The 20,289-nt window shown below is 46.1% G+C and overlaps 1 protein-coding gene across 2 annotated transcripts in view; it reads right to left on the bottom strand.

The window, feature by feature from the left end:
• The window catches only part of SMOX (spermine oxidase), a 50,464-nt gene that overhangs the window by 5,349 nt on the left and 24,826 nt on the right, over nucleotides 1–20,289 (bottom strand). For both annotated transcript variants that reach the window (XM_053976825.1, XM_053976826.1), the window contains exons 2-5: nucleotides 19,337–19,571; nucleotides 14,826–15,052; nucleotides 6,136–6,309; nucleotides 2,647–3,346 (exon numbers count right to left, since the gene is read on the bottom strand). In XM_053976825.1, the coding sequence (XP_053832800.1) occupies nucleotides 2,647–3,346; nucleotides 6,136–6,309; nucleotides 14,826–15,052; nucleotides 19,337–19,544 (1,309 nt within the window). In that variant the 5' untranslated portion in view covers nucleotides 19,545–19,571. The remainder of the gene's footprint in view (nucleotides 1–2,646; nucleotides 3,347–6,135; nucleotides 6,310–14,825; nucleotides 15,053–19,336; nucleotides 19,572–20,289) is intronic.

A 20,289-nucleotide genomic window follows, 5' to 3' on the forward strand; every position in this document is an offset into this window, starting at 1 on the left:
AATAAGAGCATGGGGCATTTCATACCCAGAACACAAAAGCCACAAAAGCCAAAGCGAACATTAAAAGGCTCAAAATATCTGCTTCATTACTGAATATAAAGCTCCCTCTACACTCAGTAGAGAAAAGCTGCTTCAGAAGATGTCACAGAACACTAGGTGAGGTGTGGAAGATCTGAGCAGCCTTATGGAAGATCCAGGCTTTCCATGGAGGTCAGGATCCTGGCAGGACTAGTTTCCTAACTTGGTTAGCTGACCTGTGTCACCTTGAGTGGTGGGAAAGGCTTCCAAAGCTGGGTTTGGTGGTGCTTATTGGACCAGAGGAGTGCAGCCGTGCTCAGAAGTGGCTGTAGGTGTATCATGGTCTAATCCCCTCTCACACTCCCCCTGGAATAGATCAGCAGGGAAGAAGGGAGGTGCACAGAGAGCTGAGCACACTTCTGTTATTTCAGCCAGCCTGGCACCTGGCCCAGATCAGCCATTGCTCCTTCTGGGAACCTCTAGGGAAAACAGGAGCAAGGAAAACAGGATAAACCCAGCTCCCTTAGCCAGGGAATCCTGCAAGAGCTGTGAAAAGGTTTTCTACCAACAAGCAGATTGGGGGCAGAAAGTGGAACAGGTCATGTTGGGTAATGGGTGCTCCAAGAACAGGTTTTCCTCTCACAGTTTTGAGCAGCTGCAAGGCCACTTCTCAGCTGATGCACAAAATGTTCACTACAGGGCAAGGCCCTGGTAAATCCAGTCTGGAATTCTCCAAGGAGAGATAACCTGGGATTAGCTGTGGGGAAGAGCCTGATGGACAGTGACCAGGTGCAACATCAGCTGGAACAGCAACTGCAGCACAGACCCAGGGCCCAGAGCCACATATTTCCATGCTGGGAGGAGAGGAACATCCAACACACATAAACAGTAACTGTGAAAAAGCCCAAGAAGGAAGAGGGAGAGCAAACTCCCACGTGCCAAACTACAACAGACCCAAAGAGCCAAATTCCCACTGATGAACTGAAGTGGGTTTTGGATTTTTTTTTTTTTTTAATAGGCCTTAAGCAAGAAAAGCTGCAACAAACAAGGTTGTTTGTACATTCAGCACTGCCACAACTTGGCCTGTGAGAGAAGAGCCTCCTGCTTAGCTTGTGTAGAGCAGCAGTTCCCTGCTGGGGTCAGGGAAAAGATGGCACATGGGGACTGGTGTAACACAGGATATGGGGACACCCAACACCCCTGAACACCAACAGCTCAGGAGGCACAGCTGAAACAAGGACGCAGGCTTGGACACTGAATCAGAGCTTTTCAATCCAGAGTCTCTACCCTACAGCTCCTGCAGAGAGTGGTAAAACCTCTTTTGGCTGTAGTCAGTTATGCAGGAAGTCCTCAGATTCCAGGGCCCTTTCAGGAAAAAGGTTCTTCACCCAGAGGTGCTGGAACAGGCTCCCCAAGGAATGGTCAGAGCACCAAGCCTGACTGAGCTCAAGAAGCATTTGGACAATGCTCTGAGGCAGAAAGGGATTGTTGGAGTGTCCTGAGCAGGGCGAGCAGCAGGGCATGATGATCCTGATGGGCCCCTTCCAGCTCAGGATATTCTCTGGTTCTGTGACTCTGGATCTCCATGTTGTGGGTAGCAAATGGTCAGTAAGGACAGGTGCTGCACTTGTGAAGGCAAATTTCACCAGTTAGCTGGAGCTCCATGGATAGGAGGTAGGGTTGGAAACCCACTGAGGGCTGAGATTGGGCTAACACCAGCTAGCAGGAAATATAAATAATTTAATCACAGAAGCCATCTATAAAATAGCATAAACTACATCTAATCTTGGAGGATGCTCCTCTTATAACTGCTTGTAATTCTGTATAAATTCAAAACCCTTATTTCAAAACTGCTATTAAGTCCACCACTATTTCTTTCAGTGTTACTATCTTACACCTGCACTTGCACAGTGTCTCCAATCAGAGGATATCAAAGACTCTCAGATACAAAAAATCCCTTTTCCTGGGAAGGTGTGTGACCTCTAGAGAAGTGACTGTGGACACACTAAAGCCCAGCATCCAAGTATTATTGCTTTAAGTGATTTAATTTGGATTTTCTCAGTGTAATACATCTAAGATTTGCCTCAGTCCAACTGCTGCCCTTAAAGTGATGTGTGATCACAGAACATGAAATCTGTGAAGTCCAGGAAGGTTTCAGTGATGCACCCAGAAAATGGAAACTCTCAAGATCAATGAATTTTTTGAAATTTAGGTCTTTGAGATTATTTCCATCAATCTGATGCTGAATGGAAATCATGGGTGTGATTCAACCACACCTCAGCTGATTTAAACAGGTTCAATTTCTGAAGGGGCCGTGCTGCTCTCCACAGCTGAGATCAGCCCTCAGAGCCCGACAGCTTCAGCTGCTGAAGAGTTATTTGTGATTCAATAAAGCAGAGGATGTGGAATCCTCCAGCACTTCTGCCCATCACTTCCTGAGCCGGTTTATCAGCCCCTCTGTATAAATAGCTCCCAGGCACACCCAAGCAGGAGCTATACTGGAAGCACACGCACATTCAAAGGGACACAAAATGCCAAAGAACTAAAAATGACTTTAAAGCATTTCCTTCCTCATGGTTTTTTGATTCCCCAGCCCCACGCTCCCTCTCCCACCAGAGCACGGCTGACCTGTAAATTTACGCAGCATTTCGGTGCAGGTTTCTGCCACAGTTTCATCATCACACTTCTCCATAATCAAAGCCTCTTCTCCACAGATCCAGCCACTGAGGACGTGGCCATACCTCTCGGGTGGGTACAGCACATCAAAGCTGCAGATCTTCTTGTACCACAGCTCCTCGGGATAAGTCAAGCTCTCGCTCTCCGCCTCGTCTTCCCAGACAAACTGGATGCTGTTGCACTCAGAGCTCCAGAAAGGCTCTTCAAACTCCAGGAAGATCTTGTCAGTGGTATTGATTCCCAGTTTCTCAATGGCCATCACCTTCTCCTCAGGCAGGCGGGGGTGGAACAGGCTCTCGTGGCGCTTCTTCAAGACTCCCAGGGACACAGTCACAATGACGTGGTCAGCTGGGATGAACTCACAGTCCTCGCACTCTACGAAGACATTGGAGCCCTTGTTCTCCTCGGGGAGGTCACTGTTGTGGTCAGCCACCCTCTCAATCTCCTTGCTGACCGACTGGTTCCAGTGGATGCACTTGACCGGCTTGCGGAGCTGAATGACAGACTTGGGAATGGAGCGGGCCAGAATCTCCACGATTTTAATGAAACCACAAGGAATGACGTGATGAGCCCCGGGGATTTCGGTCCATTCCCCAAATTCACTCAGCGAGACTTCATCCATGCTGTGGGAGCTGCTCTCACAACTCTCTACCTAAGGAAAAGCAACACAAAAGCAACGTTGCCACAGAGCAACTCCTTTAGCCGCAGCACAGCTCTGCGAGGGCACAGAGGAGCTGCATGAGATGAGAGTGGTGAATTCCACTCTGAAACCAGATTAGTTTTGCTAGTAAAGAAGTGCTTGGCCATAGGATCTGACAAAAATCAATCCTCAGCCTTTCTTGCAACCAGAGAAACCATTTTGTCATGGTAAAGAGTTGGAGTTCCATCGTCCAGAGTTCAGAGACCAGAGGGCCGGAGCCCCTCTGATCTGAAGACAAATTGAGAGCTGGGGCTGTTCAGCCTGGAGAAGAGAAATCTCTGGCAAGACCTCCTGACACCTTTCAGTACCAAAAGGTGCTACGAAAGAGCTGGAGAGGGACTTTGGACAAGGCCATGGAGTGACAGGAAATTATGGCTTTAAACTGATGGTCGAATTAAATTAGATATGAGGAATAAATTCTTCCTTGTGAGGGTGGTAAGGCCCTGCACAGCTTGCCCAGAGAAACTGTGGCTGCCACAGCCCTGGAAGTGTTTTCAAAGCCTGTTTAGATGGGACTTGGAGCAACCTGAGCTAGTGGAAGGTGCCCTGCCCATGGCAGGAGATGGAACTGGATGGTCCTTCAGGTCCCTTCCAACCCAAACCATTCTGTGAACCTATAATTCCATTATGTCTTTGCTTCTGCACAATTCTGGGTTAAAGTTCTGTTCTCTATCCTTTAAAACCCTCTGCAGTGGCCAGGGACCTGCTGCCTGGTGCTCCTACAGCAGAACCTGGAGCTATGTTAATCAGATGCTCATTCCAACGCTAATAAACGTTCCCACGAGGAGCCACAAAAAACTTCTGGCAGCTCTTTCTGCTGCCTGCAGCTTTCAGCGTGCTGTCAAACAGTAAGCAATCAGCCAGCTAACAATGTGCCAGAGGTGAGAGGACCCTGCACAGGAGGAACTGAAGGAGACGGAAAAGGGAAATGCCAAGATGTGAGCCACGTGTGTTTGATGTGATTACCAAAGCTTTAGATCCATTAACCTGTTGGTTAATGTCTGTAGGAGTATTAAGCATAGCTGTAGCTCCCAACAATCCCTGGAACAAAGGCAGGATGTTTGGCCTGTCTTGTGATAAGCTTCTAATGATAATCCTGATGCACGGGACACAGTGATCTTAAAATCTTCACATCACCGGAGTCACAATCACTCACACACTGTAATTCTCTAAGCATTTTAAGGAATATTACAATTCCTTACCTCGTCCTTTGACCTATTTTCCAGACCTTTCCACTTTAATGACTGTGCTTGGAAGCCTGACAAGCCTAGACAGTCTCCCTGTGGAGCACCCTGGTGCAGGGCAGGAATCTCTGTGCTGGGACAAAGCGAACGAGTCAGGGTTGTACCAGCAGCTCCCAGGCTGCTCCTGTGCCTGCAGGGACCAACAGGTGCCTGCCCTGTCCTGGTCACTGCCTGTTGATTCCAGTGGGGACTGTGCTGTAGTTCCACCCTCCCCAAACACTTCCCAGACCTCCCCCAGGGTCACACAACACAAAACCCGTGGCACACAGCAGGATCCTCATCCTGCCTGGATGCTCCAGCAGGACATTCCTCTCCTCATTATGAAGTTAAACACTGGTGGCTGTTTGATTCTTTCAACCATGAAGGCAAAATGCCAGGGGGGAAAAACAAGCAACTACCAAGACTCTAACCCAAGACAGGTTAATCCCCACTCTGTCATTTGATAGTCTTAAGTATGAGAAGCTTTGTTGTTCTCAGGTATTTGCATGAGAAGGGATTTGCAAGACTTGCAGAAACAGCTCTGAATGTGGCAACCAGGAGCAAGCACAGGAAAAACCACCAGGAAACCCAGAGCTACATCCAATAACTTAACCCTGTCTGCATGGGTGCTACTATATGGGTAACACAACTAATGAGTTTTACGTGGCAGCTGCGGAGACACCCTGTGATAAAAGGTTTTGGGTGAGGATGCTGAGATATCAGGCTCAGGAGGACACCAGGGTTCAAACCTCAGCTTTATCTCAAATCTCCTGTGAGACTCTTTAGGTCTTTATTCCTCTTTGGTTTAGCTTCCCACCTGAAAAAAGTGAGCACATGACAAAGTGCTGCTTGCCTCCCCTGCCTCATTTCAGAAGCTTTTAAGTCATTCTAATTGAAATAAAAATGACTGATACACTTTACTCGTGGAGTGCTTGATGCAGTGCTTCATCTCACTGAGAACTCATTTAGCCAAGTCACCAAGGAGATAAAAAGAACTATGGAAGCTGTGTGAAAAGCTGGTTTTATACAGTCTATCTTGGCTTTTATTGCTTTACCTTCAAAATGCTTTCTGGGGATTTCTTCAGCAAATTACTAGCATCAAAGTTACATTTCTTCTGGTCTCTGAGAGGTAAAAAACACTCAGGCAGGATCTGGGGGTGCAGGTGTAAGTCATAAGATAAGACATTACTAAAAGAACCTGAAAATAGAGTAGCTTTAGGTGGCAAAAAAAATCTAAATCGCATCAGAAAATTTAACAAGGCCTAGGAAAGCCTCTTCTATTAGACAATTGGGGTTTTAAGGTAAGAAAAAAAAAAAGGTAAAGGCATTATTCCTTGCAGATCCACTATCTTTGGATCTGCAACAGGAGGGAAAGTTGTCAACAGAAACACAAACTGCAAGAGAGCACAGAAAGCAATTTCCAGGGCTGGGCAGGGCTCAGCCAGGTGCCTGAGGTTGAGGATTTGTTTGCTCCTAGTTTAAACCAAAACAAAACACCCCAATGATGTGCACACCGACCTTCAGGTACTGCTGGATCATGGCCAGTTTCAGCCTCTTGACGGCCTCCGTGTCATCCGGGTCGGCCTTGACGCGTTTGCGCACGACGTCCCGTGTGAAAACGCCCACGCTGTTCTGGCTCTCGGCATTGACTGGTTTACCTCGTTGGAAGAACTCCTGAGTCAGGTTATAGACCTGCCAGAGACAGGACACGAGGATGGGATCCCCAGCAGGATGATCCTTCACCTGTCCCAACCCAGAGCATTCGGATCAGCTCCTCCTCCCAGCAGAACCCACGTCCTTCCTCACATCGGATAAAAAGCACCGGCTCTTCTCCCACCTCCGTGTCCCAGGTTTGATAGCAGCCCTTCCACCCTCTCCATTATTTAGAAGGAATCCAACAGAGTGGGTGAATTCAGTTTCACAGCTGTTTTTCTGTTGTCCCATTTATGGGGATTTTTAAAGGAATTTTGAATGAGTTAGAGATGAGATTTTTGAGTTTTTAGATTATGTGATTTATTTTTCTTATCTTCTACATCAAGAGGAAGGGTGAGCTTGGCTCACATCTTTACTGCATGGTTTAGAAGGTCACAAGACCTCTAGTTATAAGACCTTTTAAGGATTTATTGATTAATAAAACACTGTTAATAAGGATATTTATGTTTTTTACTCAATCCTTAAATATTTTGTTTTATGGACTTATGCTACAGTGTAAGCTTTCTTAGTTAATTACGTTATGATACATAAACCTACAGTATTGTATTCTAAACTTCTTGTTTACCTTTATAACTACTTTTATTTTTTCTATATCTTAAATTCTAAAACTCTAAACTTTCTTCTTTTTAGCTTAACGTGTTTCTGCTTTGAACTATAAATCCATATTCTCGCTTCAAGTACTTAAGTTTGGAAGCCTTTTCCAAGGTCTCAGATCAAATCCTGTGTTTAATTCTAATCTTTGGCTTACAGGCCTAAAGTTCTGAGAATTCCCTGCATTTTGGATTCCAACATCCCATGAAATCAGGAAGGGACAAACAGCAGAGGAATTCTGTATGCACACACATTTTACTTGAGCACAGGACAGGTAGAAACCCATGGAAAACAGTGACATCCCTAGAGCCTCTCACCAGGAGCCAGAGTAAAAATCCCTTGTAACAAATTGTTCTCCTTTGAAGATACTCCTTCCCCCTTTGAAGATATTTTTAACCCCACTTTTCCATACAAGCTATGTAAAGGCAAGGAAACATCATCCATCTCATCTCCCTGCCTGTGGCTGCCTGGAAAAAACTTGTATTTCTATCTACAATATTGTCAGAAGAGCCTGCAATTGCATCATGGCTCTTCCTTTCTATGGAAAAAACACCAAAAAAAAAAAAAAACAAAAAAAAACCTCAAGATTCAAAAAACCAAAAGATTCAAGAGGAATCTTTTAACACAGGAAAGCTTTCAAAAGATGCCTCTCAGAAATGTAGCACATCCCATTAATGACTTGTTTGTCCAGAATGTGTCCCCTTCTCATTCACATCATGCCACAGGGTGAACAATACTCTTACAAGCACAGGGGATATCCCTGCTTGGGGAGTTTTTCCTGTCAAAGATGCTTTGATTACACTTTATGATCATTTTTTGGAGACAGATGATTTGGATATGTCAAGAAGATGAAGTCTACAGTAAATATCTGGTACAAAGCTGGTAAAAAAACTGTGGCAGCCTTGCCTTCAAAAAGCTCCTGGAGCTTTCCATTCCCTGCTGATAGGGCTAATCCACCATGGTTTATGTTCTTCTCATTCCAATTCTCCCCAGGAGCTTGATTTTATCTTGGGTTTTAGGAATAAAGTGAATTTGAGGAGGCAAAATAGAGGCAAGAAGAGGAAAGCGAGGAGGATAAACACGTTGCAGTGGTAGGAGTGAGAGAGAGGAGGTCTGTGAGCAAATGGAGGAAGGTGAGTTGACAAGTAAGGGATGAGGAGGAAATTGAAGAAAATAAATGAAAGGATAAAAAAAAAGGGGGTGAAATAAACAATAAAAACAGAGAAGAAACAATCACAAGGAAAATGAGTGGGACTGGTAAAGACAGAAGAGAATTGCAGATACTTCCTGGGACACGGCCATTCCAAGGAGATTCTCAGACAAGAAAGGTGGGGCCCAACGTCCTGTATGAAACAAAGGCTTCCAGCAAAGGAAACTTTGGCAGTTCCAGCATCCCCTGGTTCTCAGGTCCCTGGATTTCTGAGGCCACAAGCACTTGCAGCAGGTCCGGGCTGCACAGACCTTGCGTCAGCACAATCAGCTCGGCTTTCATAAGCTGATTGAGCTCTGTAAGCAGATAACAAACTCACAGGACAAGCAAAGCCCTGCTAAAACCCAGCCACCACTTGGCCCACAGGAGAAGTGAGCTTGACTACGTTTTTGTTAACCATTATATTTTCACTGCCCCACAGGGAGCAGAGCAGGAAAGCACAAGTCCTCTGTGCTGTAACCATCAAGGAAAGCCTTTCCTGGAGGTGCCATCCCATTGATCAGACAGCAGGTAAATTTAATCCCATCAGGATTTCTTATTTCTCCTGTTATTTGCTTGCTTTTCAAGTTCAAAAAGCGTTTGGACAACACCCTCGGACACAAGGTGTGATTTTGGGGGTTTCCCTGTGCAGGCCCAGGGGCTGAACTTGATGATCCTCCTAAGTCACTTCCAACTCAGGATATTCTGATTCTTGGGGGTGCTGAACCATCTGAGGAAGAACAGGAGGCAAAGCTGTTGTAGGCAAGAAGCAAAAGGAGAAATAGCAGGTCCTACATTGAGAGATATATGGTCAGAATAAATGAATGAAAAAGATGCTTAAAATGTATGTTTTAATGAATATGAGCAGCAAACACATCCTGTGTAAGAAGCTATGGAAAAGCTTCACTAGGACACCTCATTTAAGGTAGATTTCCAATGAAGCAGGAGCAAAATTGTGCAGTCTGGAGTTGGAATTATCCAGGCTTTCCCTCCCTAGATGGGGAAAGCATTGTCATTCCTATGGGACCATCCCTGGAGTCACTGGGAACAGGCAACCGTAGTATCTGAAAACCCATACTCCTCCAATCATTTCAGCAGCAGGGTTCCTGAGAGAGTAGAAATGGGCTTTCCCTCAAAGATCCTGGGGAAAGGTAACAACAAAAATGACCCAAAAGATTCTGCTGATTTTCTAGTTAACCCTTCAAAATCTCCCTGCATCCAAACCAGAGCTCCATGCCCAGCAAGGAGAGCTACACCACAGACAGTCCAGACAGCCTTTGCTTTTCTATTATCACACACCTGGTACAACAGAGAGCAAAACCAAAGGACAGACTGCATCAACTCCCATCTCTTACCACTGGCAATCTCACATCCCAGCAGGATGACCTAAACATGTCTCACTCTAAAGTTCCCCTGAGCTGGGACAGAACAAGTGGCCCTAGAAGCCTCTCTGAAAAAACAGAAGTAAAAGACAGAGATTCTCTTCTATGCAGTTTTCCTTCCCTCATTCTGAAGGCTTATACACAATTCTCCAGGGAATTCACAGAATCATGGAATGGTTTGGGTTGGAAGGGACCTTAAAGCCCATCCAGTGCCACCCCCTGGCATGGGGTGGACACCTTCCACTAGCCCAGGTTGCTCCAAGCCCCATCCAACCTGGCCTTGGACACTTCCAGGGATCCAGGGACAACCACAGCTTCCCTGGGAAATCCATTCCAGGGCCTCACCACCCTCACAGGGAACAATTCTTCCCCAACATCCCATCTAACCCTGCCCTCTCTCAGAGAGAAGCCATTCCCCTTCTCCTGTCCCTCCATCCCTTGTCAAAAGCCCCTCTCCAGCTCTCTTGGAGCCCCTTTAGGCTCTGGAAGATGCTGGAAGGTCTCCCTGGAGCCTTCTCTCCTCCATGCTGAACAACCCCAGCTCCCTGGGTCTGCAAGACAGAAGGGGTTGAAGGTAAGAAATTAAAATGAGTTAACTGAATGTCCACAGTCCTAAAACAGTTTCACTTCAGCTTCCATCTTCTGTCTTCTCTCTGAACAGCTTTGGGGCATGCCACAACCAGGGTCTGTGCAGGGAACGTGGATTCCAGCAGGGATGTCCCCTCTGTTACCTACAGGCTTCCTCCTCCACGTGTTTATTTACTACCTACGTGCTCCTCCACCACAGGAAAAGGCAGTTTCTTAGGAAGAACAAAGCTAAATAAAGAAGTTTCTCCACACTGAAGGAGGTCAGGAAAGCACATCCCCATCCACACTCCTTCCTGTCAGCGCCGGTGACGATGCCCAGCATTGTCTTTTGCTCACTTGGCTTAAAAACTGCTGTGACTTAATCCCTGTCCAGTAAAAAGCCCTGATGGAGATAGGGCTGTGCTGTTCCCAGGCCAGACATCTGCCAGTGCAATAGAGGCAGGGAGGGAACGGTGACTCTCGGTGGCCCTTTGGTCCTGCTTTCCATGATAACTGCAAGGCAAGGCACTGGAGCTTAATTGGGGATGGCAGGAAGCCCAGCACGGGGTGGGGGTGAGGAGGATGGAAAACGTTGTCATTCTTTGGCTGCATCCCTCCCCAGAAGCTGTTGCAGCACACAGGAGAAAGCTGACAGATAACAAGGCCATTAATTAGCTGATTGTTAAAGGGAGGGTTCCCGGGAAGCAGCTCTTCAGGGACCACATCCTTGCTGAAAAGCTGAAGTAAAAGCAGGCACTTCTCCTGAATCAGGCTGGTGATGGACTGTGATTTTTCAGCTGCATTTAACCTGTCCAGCTCACCACTTCCCACTGTTCACTAATACCTGGGAATCGGCTTTAAACATCTCTCTGGAAAGGGAAGTGAGGACTTAGCAGGGACAGAGGAACAACTCTGAGATAAACTGTCCCTGTTCACACTTTCTGAGGAGTTAATCACACACACAGACCCCAAAGGTGCAGACATTACCCTCAGGCGTCCCACTCTGGTCATTTTCCTGAGAGCCATAGATGTATAAGCAAAAAGAGCTAAAATGCTCTCCCAGCCCCAGGATTCCCCCAGTTATCCTAGGAGTGGAGAAAAAGGTGGGAAGATTACAAATATATTATGTGGGCATCACACCCTGGGGAACCTCCCAGGTGCCCCTTTCCTTTTGGAGACTGACCAAATGGAGTGACAATGACCCTGAGCAGTGCCAGCTCCACACAGCACACGGTCTAAGAAGGACAATCCTAAAAGTCCTGCCCTGTCTCACGGTGTTTCCCTTGGCAATGTGTGGTTGGGAATCCAGGTGGATGCTCTGCAGGACTGGAGACCTTCCTTGAAGGCATTGCCCTCCTTCCACAAGAAGAATTCAGGTCACCTGGGTCAAAAGCTCATGACAGATCCTGACTGACCCCAGCACAGTCCCTGCTGCAGAAACGAAGAGCTGAGCAGTCTTCAAGCACTCTGACTGCTCTGCTTCCTCATAACCAAACAAAGGCTCCTGTGAGACATCCCTACAGCTATTAAAAATGCAGGCTACTGCAAACAAAAATGCAGCAAAACTTGTATTGAGGTAGAAGAAGCCAGCCAAAAAAAGATTGGATAAGTGCCTGGAAAAAGCCTAAGGACTTTCCAGATGAATTAGTGAGGCAAAGCTCTGGAGGTACAGGGGTGCTTTGCTTTTCACTCCAGGAAAATTCATCACAGAGAGACCTCGCCTTGCTAAAATGCAGTTTCAGAGACTGCACGTGGGCCAATGAAACTCAAGGCAGACCCCCTGCACTTTGAATTCCCTAGAATTTGATGTCCAGATGACAAGATAACCGGGGCTAGAGAGACCCAGCTGGAGAAGCAGAGCTGAAGGCACAGGCTGGAGCCCCAGCAGCAGCTGCAGGCAAAGCCAGGCAGGGTGTGAGCGAGGGGGAGCGAGCCAGCTGTGCACGGAGGGCAGGCCCGTGGAAGGGTGACAAATTTAGCCCTGCTCATTCAGGGGATACATTTTCCACTGATCATGCCAGTCCTACATCCCTGATTAGGCTCTGCATCCAACATGGGTTGCTGGCTGTTTTGTGGGGGGGTCTTTCTTTTCAGCTCAGGACAGGGTGTGTCACAGCCTTTGCTGTCTCAGCTTCCTCTGAAGGGATGAGATGACATGATGGTGGGATTGCTGATAAAAACCTGAGGAAGGCCTAGAAGCTCCTGTGAGACCCTGACCCTGATCTCAGGATTTAGTGATCTGTAAGATGACTTTTTATCCTGGACGATTTCAAAATGCTTTAACAAAACCTATCATAAAATCCACCTCCCTAAAAAAAAAAAAAAAACAAACAGAGATGCAGAACTGAAAATTCCTGCTGTTCCTCCCCAGCATTCATTTCACCACCACTTAAAGCAACAGACCTTTGGCCAAAAAAACAAAAAAACAAAAAAAAAAAAAAACAAAAAAAAAAAAAGCTTAAATAACCTCTAATGAACATGCAAAAAAACCCCTCACAGAATCACATGGGTTGGAAGGGACATTGAGGATTGTATTGCTCCAACTGCCCTGCCATGGGCAGGGACATCTTCCATTAGACCAAATTGATCCAAGCCACATCCAACCTGGCCTTGGACACTCCCAGGGATCCAGGGGCAGCCACAGCTTTCTCTGGGCAGCCTGTGCCAGGTTCTCACCACTCTCACAGTAATGCTGGGGAAGTGGGGGACACCCCGAAACACAAAGCAGAAATGCCCCTGCCAGACTCAGCAAGTGTGGAACACCCTCTGCACCTCAAGCCAGAGGAAAATGTCCCCAAAGCCACACGCCTGCTCCTGGCTGCCCTCCCTCCAGGGCACTTGTATTTCCTACAGCCATTTGAACTGGCTGTTTTGATGAGATCACATAGCTTGCCTGAATTCCCACTTTTCCTAGGCAGAGCAGGGAATAAACCACAGCCAAATGTCTCAAATCAGTGCAGACCCTCCAGCTTAGCACCCTGAAGAGGCTGGGACAAGCAACTCAACAAAAGCATGAGCTGCTCCTGCAAGAAATTCCAGCAGGCTTCAGAGGAAGGCAGAGAAAGCCTCTCCCAGCAAGAGCAATTAAGGGGCTGGCTGATGTCCCCTGCTTGGCTCCAGCTGTCCCTGAAGTATTTTTTATCACCACGAGTGGCTGCAGACATTTTTACAAGCCATAAATGTGAAAGCCTTTTCTGTCTCCTAGTGATAAAGATATCCTGTGGCAATGATAAGCTAATTAGGTGTTGTGTAAAGAAGATTAACTTTTAATGTGCTGTTCTCTCATGTCACTGGCTGCCCCTTTCTCTCCCCTTTAAAAGAAAAGGTAGATTTACCAAATTAATCATTTCTAAAACACTGGTAACTTGTTATGGCCTTTATCTTACTGGGTTTATCTCAAAGCTAAGTGGCTCTCATCTTTGTATTCCCTTCTCATTTTGGAGTCTGCCCTCCCTTTGCTGGAGATTTTCCTATCATCTTCCAGCATGATCACCAAGCCCTGCACGCAGGTTGGCAGTGTTCCATTTACATGAATAATGCTGCACACTGCAGTATTTTCATTTACTCCTTCTGGCCCCAGTTGCTGTTAATCTTCCTTCACACACATCTCACCTGTCTTTTTTTTCCTGCCTGGAAAAAGTCTCATTCATTTTTTAAATCCAGTAATATGAAAAATTGTTCAGATCAATTATATCCATCTGTATTTGTCCAAGATGTCATCCACAGGTTGACAAATCCTTCCCAAAATGAGATTTCTTTGAAATTCCTACTACTCCTACTACTCTGAAACTGAAATGATTTTGTGCCATCCTATCACTGACTCCAGTTCAGAAACACAGGACAGTGCCAAAAATCTTCTCAAAAGAAAAAAAAAATCCATTTTTCTGCTCCCCACCCAATTCTTGGTAATTCTTTACAGGCTACAGTGACTTTTCTAATGCTCCCAGACATATTTTTAAACAAAGTATGCAAGAGTAACCTGAATCTAGTGAGTGTTCAGCCAAGAGTCAAATACTGAAGTTCGCTGTCAGATGAAAATCTGAAGGTTTTAGGCATGGCTACAGCCTGATGAAAATACTCATGTTTTGCTCCATTTTCTACAACCCACTGAGAGATCACATTACCTGGAGGGCCAGGCAGTCTGCACTGACCCCTCTAAATGTACTTCACAAGTGACATTAAAAAAAATGTGGGGAATAATTATAATTAACTTTGACAAGCAAAAGTTTAAATAACCTTCAACTGAAATCCATTGCTGGTATGAATCTCCCAGAAAAAGATGTTCCTTTCCTTCCTTCTCACAATTCCTACAAAACTGCACTGACTTTGGCACACCACACAGCATTTCATAGTATTTATAACCAATAAAAAGTCACAGGGATACAATATTTAGCTGGTTGTTGCTAAGGTTTTGCCTTCTACTTTGTTTAGCAATTTGATCCTTCCACTACTCTTTTAATTAAGCACTGGATTAATTACTGGATCTCCCCAGCAAATTACTGGATCTCCCCAGAAATAGTTGCTGGAAGTGATTAAATGGATTACAATCATGGAAAGATTGTTCTTCCTCACCACAGAGAGTTAATCCCACATCAGAGAAATGGGGTGCAGTGAAGCAGATGAGAGAAAACTTAGCGTCAATTTTTTTTTGCAAAGAAATTAAAGACACCACTGGTTTTCTACCTTCACCCTGGAATGTTCTAACTGCCAAGGGGTCTCAGTGCTCCAGGCAAATCTACCACTTGAAAAAGCAGCTGGACACCAACCTCGTTGTATAAATCACTGAATTCTTCAACCACATCTTTCGGGATCCTCTGCCCGCTGTTGGTGAGGTGATAAGCCACCCCATTCTTGGAGTAAAGACTGATCCGCCCAACGCTCCTCTCGCTGTCAGTGGTCTCTTCAAGCAAACCATTGTCTTCTGCTAGATGATAGACTGGGTTTCCATGTGAACCATGAATCCACGTGGCTCCCAGCTCAAAAGTGGCATGCCCTGCAGGAGAGGAAGCCAAGCAAACTGGTTATGGAAGCCTGTTTTCCTGGAAGCTTCTCACGCTCAGCCCTGAATCCAATGTGCAAAAGCAGAACTGCCCAAGGACTGCACATGTTTGAACATCCCTTAAGGGAGTTTTTCTCTGTTAGACACAATGCCAGCATTCTTCAAACTGGTCCTTTGGGATTCAGGTTTGGGTATTGCCAGAAGGATGGGATGTTGCAATAAGGATCCCTCACAGTGACACACCTTTGATATTTAAGGAGAAATTCAGCCCTTCTCAGTTGTTGCCAGCAGGGAGATGTAGGAAAATGTGGATTGCAACATTGGCCTGAATACTGAACCTTGTCATGTGACTAAAAATGGTTGTTATTTACAAATACACCTCAGATTAACTGCAATTAAACATGCATTTCCATTCCCCAAATGAGTAAACAGGCTGTATTTCATTACTTACGCCTTTGGAGATTTATAGATTAGGTTCTTTAGAAAGAGGCACTGTCAGGCTAAACACCAAAAGCATTTTGTTTTCATCACCTGTACTCTCTCTACTTGAAAAACACAAAGAGTTTGGTCAGCCCCACTTGCCCCATCCCTCACAACTATCAGGATTTTTACCAGGGCTTTTGCCTCCCCAAATCCAGCACTGCCAGACTGGGCTGAGAGCTCAGGGGGAGGCTCAGCAGCTGAAAGGAGGTGCTAAAAATAAGCTTGGGTCATGTATCCCCCATATTTTGACAGATTCTCAGAAGGCCAAAGGTAGTTTAAAGTCTGACAGAGCTGGGCATCTCCCAGCACCGCTGCAGCAGTGTGGGAATGCCTGATTTAAGCAGGGTAATTAATAGGATCCTGCTTGATGAAGAAAGGATGGTGCAGTTCCCAGCTATCATTTGCTGTTTAACATGTAAATGTATGCTCAGACAGAGAGGCACTGCAGCACTGAGCTGTGCTGCAGTCAGGTTTAAAGGGTGAAAGCTCCAAGGAATGCTGTTCCCTGGCTGAGCCCCTGCCTCTGAGGGAAGCTCCACAGATCTCATTTCCCAAGCAGCCCCTTTGTCAGTGAGAACTGTGCTGACTGCCCTTCAAAACCTGCAGTACAGCAGGAGGTTTCTACACCACAGCACCTGCTCCAGAGAGCAGCAGCGACACACAGACCTGAACACTTCAGGTGCCACTGACTCCAACACACCCCAGAGCACCCAGCCAGGTGGAAATGACTGAACCCTGGCAGCCAAAGGTAGAGAGCTCATCAATATTGCAAGTGGCAGCTCCCTGGTTAATGCAATCCTCCTGCAAGTCAGGCTGTGCCAAGCAGCAGCAGGAATGCTGCCTCCTGCTCTAGGGCAGGAGCTTGGTCTCTGCTGCACAGAAATCCTGCTGAGACACCTGATTTTTCAAAGAAAACAATTTGCCAGCAGGTCCTGCTGCTGCCTTACTGCTTGGTGACAGTGATGATGTGTTCCAAGTTCTCCTGTTGAGCTGTGTGGAACATAATCAAATACCAACAAATTAAAAACTAATTCTTGCCTGTAATATTCATGCTCACTATCATCACTACCAGATAAGCCAGCTCTCACCAGGTGTAAGTTAAATGATTAGTTATTTAAAAGTGTAAAATTAAATAAAATTCTTTTAAACAGAGACAGCCAATTTACTTTCAGGGCCTTAAAGGATTTCAGGTTCAAAATTAATCTATTTGGAATTAATCATGCCATACAACAACAACAAAGCAGAGAAACACAGATTGTAGATCAAGCCTCCTGGATAGGGATGGCAACTTTCACATTTCCCTTTGCAGCCCTGGCCATTTCTTGGGTAATTGTGAAATAGCTGCAGTGGATTCAGATGTTATAGGTCATGTGCAGGAAACAAACAATGCACAAAGACACAAACCCTCTCCCTCACCTGTGCTAGAACCAAATCCCTGAATATCTAAATTACACCCCTGGGCTCAAAAGCAACAATCTGTGCACTTGAGGGAAAATACTGTCCCCTACAAGACATGGCTCAGTGAGGGGGAAGGATTCAGATATAACCCTAGCCCAGGTTGCTCCAAGCCCTGGCTTTGGACACTTCCAGGGATCCAGGGGCAGTCACAGCTTCTCTGGGCAACCTGTTCCAGGGCCTCCCAACCCTCACAGGGAAGAATTTCTTCCTAATTAGTAGCTCTGCTGAAATTTAAATCAGATCTTTAGTCAAGTGTGCAGACAGGAGAGGCCAGACATGGATCCACCTTGGCAGAGAACTGCAGCCCATACCCACACAGGGCAACCTTGAGAGCTGGCAGATAAGAAGATAAGAGAAAGATAAGAAAAGACAGTTTGGAGTTTTAAAAAAATAATAAAAGACTAAGACTTTGGATGCCAGCCTCTGCTCTGCAACTAACAGTTACATCTACAAACTCTGAGATTGCCTCCAGACTGAAACACCTGCTCTCCTTTCCTGGTAATTAAGAGGTGTTAATGAGGAGGAGGTGGATTCCCAGCAAAGGCAAAGATGTGAGTTACTGGTGAAGGTGGGCAAGGAGAAGAGAATCAGCCTCGGTGCTAAAACACCAGAACTATTTCACAGGTGCCCTGGGAGAATGATCTGTTGCTCCCCAAAGATTTCAGCTCTTTCACACTTCCCTCCTCTCACAGGCATGATCCAGGATATTTTTAATACAGTGGATTGTGTGTAAAGGACACACTTCCCATCCTAACCTTTATGCCAAGTCTCAGCAGAATGTAAAGTGCCCTACTCAAACCCCTGGAGATTAGATTTTTCTGACTGCCTTTCCATTGGTTTCCCTTCTGCAAGTTCACAGGAGGTTGCTGTTTATTTACTGTAGTGAGTTTATCAAGCAAAACACAGTAAGTGATGTAAGCACCTAAAAAATAAAAAGAAAGCAGGGCAGCAAGAGGGCAAAAGTAATATCCAGAGTGAGACCAGAACTAGAATTAGTTAATTGAAATCAGGAAAGCAATTCAAGAAAAGCAGAGAGCTTTATGCCTCCTGCAGAGAAGAGACAGGCAATGTCCCTCTGGATAGCAGGAAAAGCTTCAGTGACTCCTGTGCTGCAAAGGACAATGTTTGTTCCAGGAATTTTGCCTGTAGAGATATTTAAATTGACCTGGCATTCAAATATTCAGAGTCTGCACCTTTATTACACTCTAAGAAAGGAGGCTGCCCAGGTAGGAAAGCTGAAAATCAGGATAAAAGGATACATTGAAGATGTTTTTCCAGCAGCCTGATTCCCAGTGGGTAGCGCCCTACACAGTAAATTAGTTCTAGGGAAATTAATGGGGTTGTTTGTGAAGCAGAACAGCTCGGGGTTCCCCCTTTCCAAGGGCTCTAATGCCTGAGAAACAGCCTGGAGATTTACTGGCTGCTCCTGGGAAAGAGTGAAGCTGGAAAACCTGGGTGGAAGCCGTCTGCGTACAGTCACTCAATCACAGACCTGTTACACGGAGCTCCTCCTGTGCGAGAGAAAACAATCCCCCAAATCTTTTATTTCATGGGAACACAGGTTTGGAGCAGCCCCGGGTCACAGCTGAGGCACGAGACAGCACAGAACCACTTACCCATCCCGAGAGGTGCCCAAGGATTTAAATATTTACTCTCCTCACACCGCCACACCCCAAACCATTTCGCACACGCACACAACCCCATTTCCAAGGTTCATTTGAGCTCATGGCCACACAAACCCCACTAGCAGCCCTCTGCAGGCACTGCTTATCCCCAGCCATGGCTCTATGTACAAATCACCAACGGGACAGGACTGCTGAGGAACGCGTCTCGAGCTGTTTATTTTCCAGCATCAGCCTCATTACGTGGTTATGACAATGGGAAGATGCCAGCAGCTCACATCCCAGGCAGCAGACAAAGAACTCAATGTTACAACCCACTTTAAAAGCTTTTTGTCCAATCACACAAAGCAAAAGCATATTGACAGTAGTTCTATCCAACCACTATAAGCACGTGTACCTTTGGTTAAAACAATGCTCACTTATTTCAAGTACAATACCTGCTTGTAAGCCTTAAGATACAATGCACACAGCTCCATTATTAAGCTTAGAAGTTCCTAATATCTTGCTAGATATACTTTTCTGTAGCTTAGGGAGTTATTCTAGCCAAGTGTTAATACACTGACCATTGTTCTGTTTGTCCTTACTCTTTACTTCTTGTATAATTTTTCTGCTGGCAAATCTTATGGCCACTGCTAAGCTCTGCTGCCTCCGAGGCCTGCCTTTTGCAACTTGCCCAAAACCCCCTGATTTTAAGGATTGCCACAGCTGCTCTCACCGAGTTGGACGCTCTGCACGCGGCCCCCGATGCGGTCGGTCGCCTCGAGGACTGTTACATCCGTGAATCCGCTTTCCAGGAGCGCCTTGGCTGCCGACAGGCCCGCGAGCCCAGCACCGATCACGACTATTCGAGGCTGTCGCTTTCTCCGTAGGCCACTACTAAGAGGATCATCCGTGCTGTCTGCAGATATTTCACAACTTTGCATGCCGTCCAAGCTCTCTTTCTAAGGAACCTGTAGGAGGAAGGGGACAGGTGTGTTCAGGGAGCTCAGATTGAGCTTATCCTCTGCAGTTAAAAGGATCAAAAATGAAGAAGTCCAGCAGAACAGAAAAACTTGGTTAGACCCAGCCTTCAACATGGGATGCACAGAAAGGATAACTGAGGTCAAGCTGGGATGCAAAACAACTTTTTAGCCTGGAGCACCAAGAACTCCAGAAATCTCCACCCTTTCATGCCATGTAGACTATTTCCAAACAAGTCAAAGGACTTTCAAACGCCCATCTTTTTATATAACCTCTAAAAGTGGTAATTTTGTGGTGAAGACTTCTAAAAGAAAGAGAACCACGTCCCCAGTGCTGACAAGCTCCACAGCCCAGCAATGAAGCTGCACTTTGCCACTGTGGCAACCACAAAGCCTGAATTTCAGATCCTCTAAGTAGGAGAGGAGGTAAAAAGGATTTAGCTCAAAGCAAGGACATTGGATCTCAAGCCAGCCATTACAGAAATAGGACAGACAGGAAAATGTTTCAAGTGATGGAAGTCAACAAGGGCCACTCCAAAATTTCACAAAATGCAGCCCTTGGAGCCAACACTGTCCTGCCACATCAGGGTCAGCCTCAGGCTTAGATGAGAGGTTCAAACCCACACCAGTCCTGACTAGTCCAAATCTACCCAAATCTCCATCTACCAATATATTCAACTGCTCCTCCAAGCAGGACCCTGTTTTCCTT

The sequence above is a fragment of the Vidua macroura genome, chromosome 4, assembly GCF_024509145.1.
Source record: "Vidua macroura isolate BioBank_ID:100142 chromosome 4, ASM2450914v1, whole genome shotgun sequence".
Lineage (NCBI taxonomy): Eukaryota > Metazoa > Chordata > Aves > Passeriformes > Viduidae > Vidua > Vidua macroura.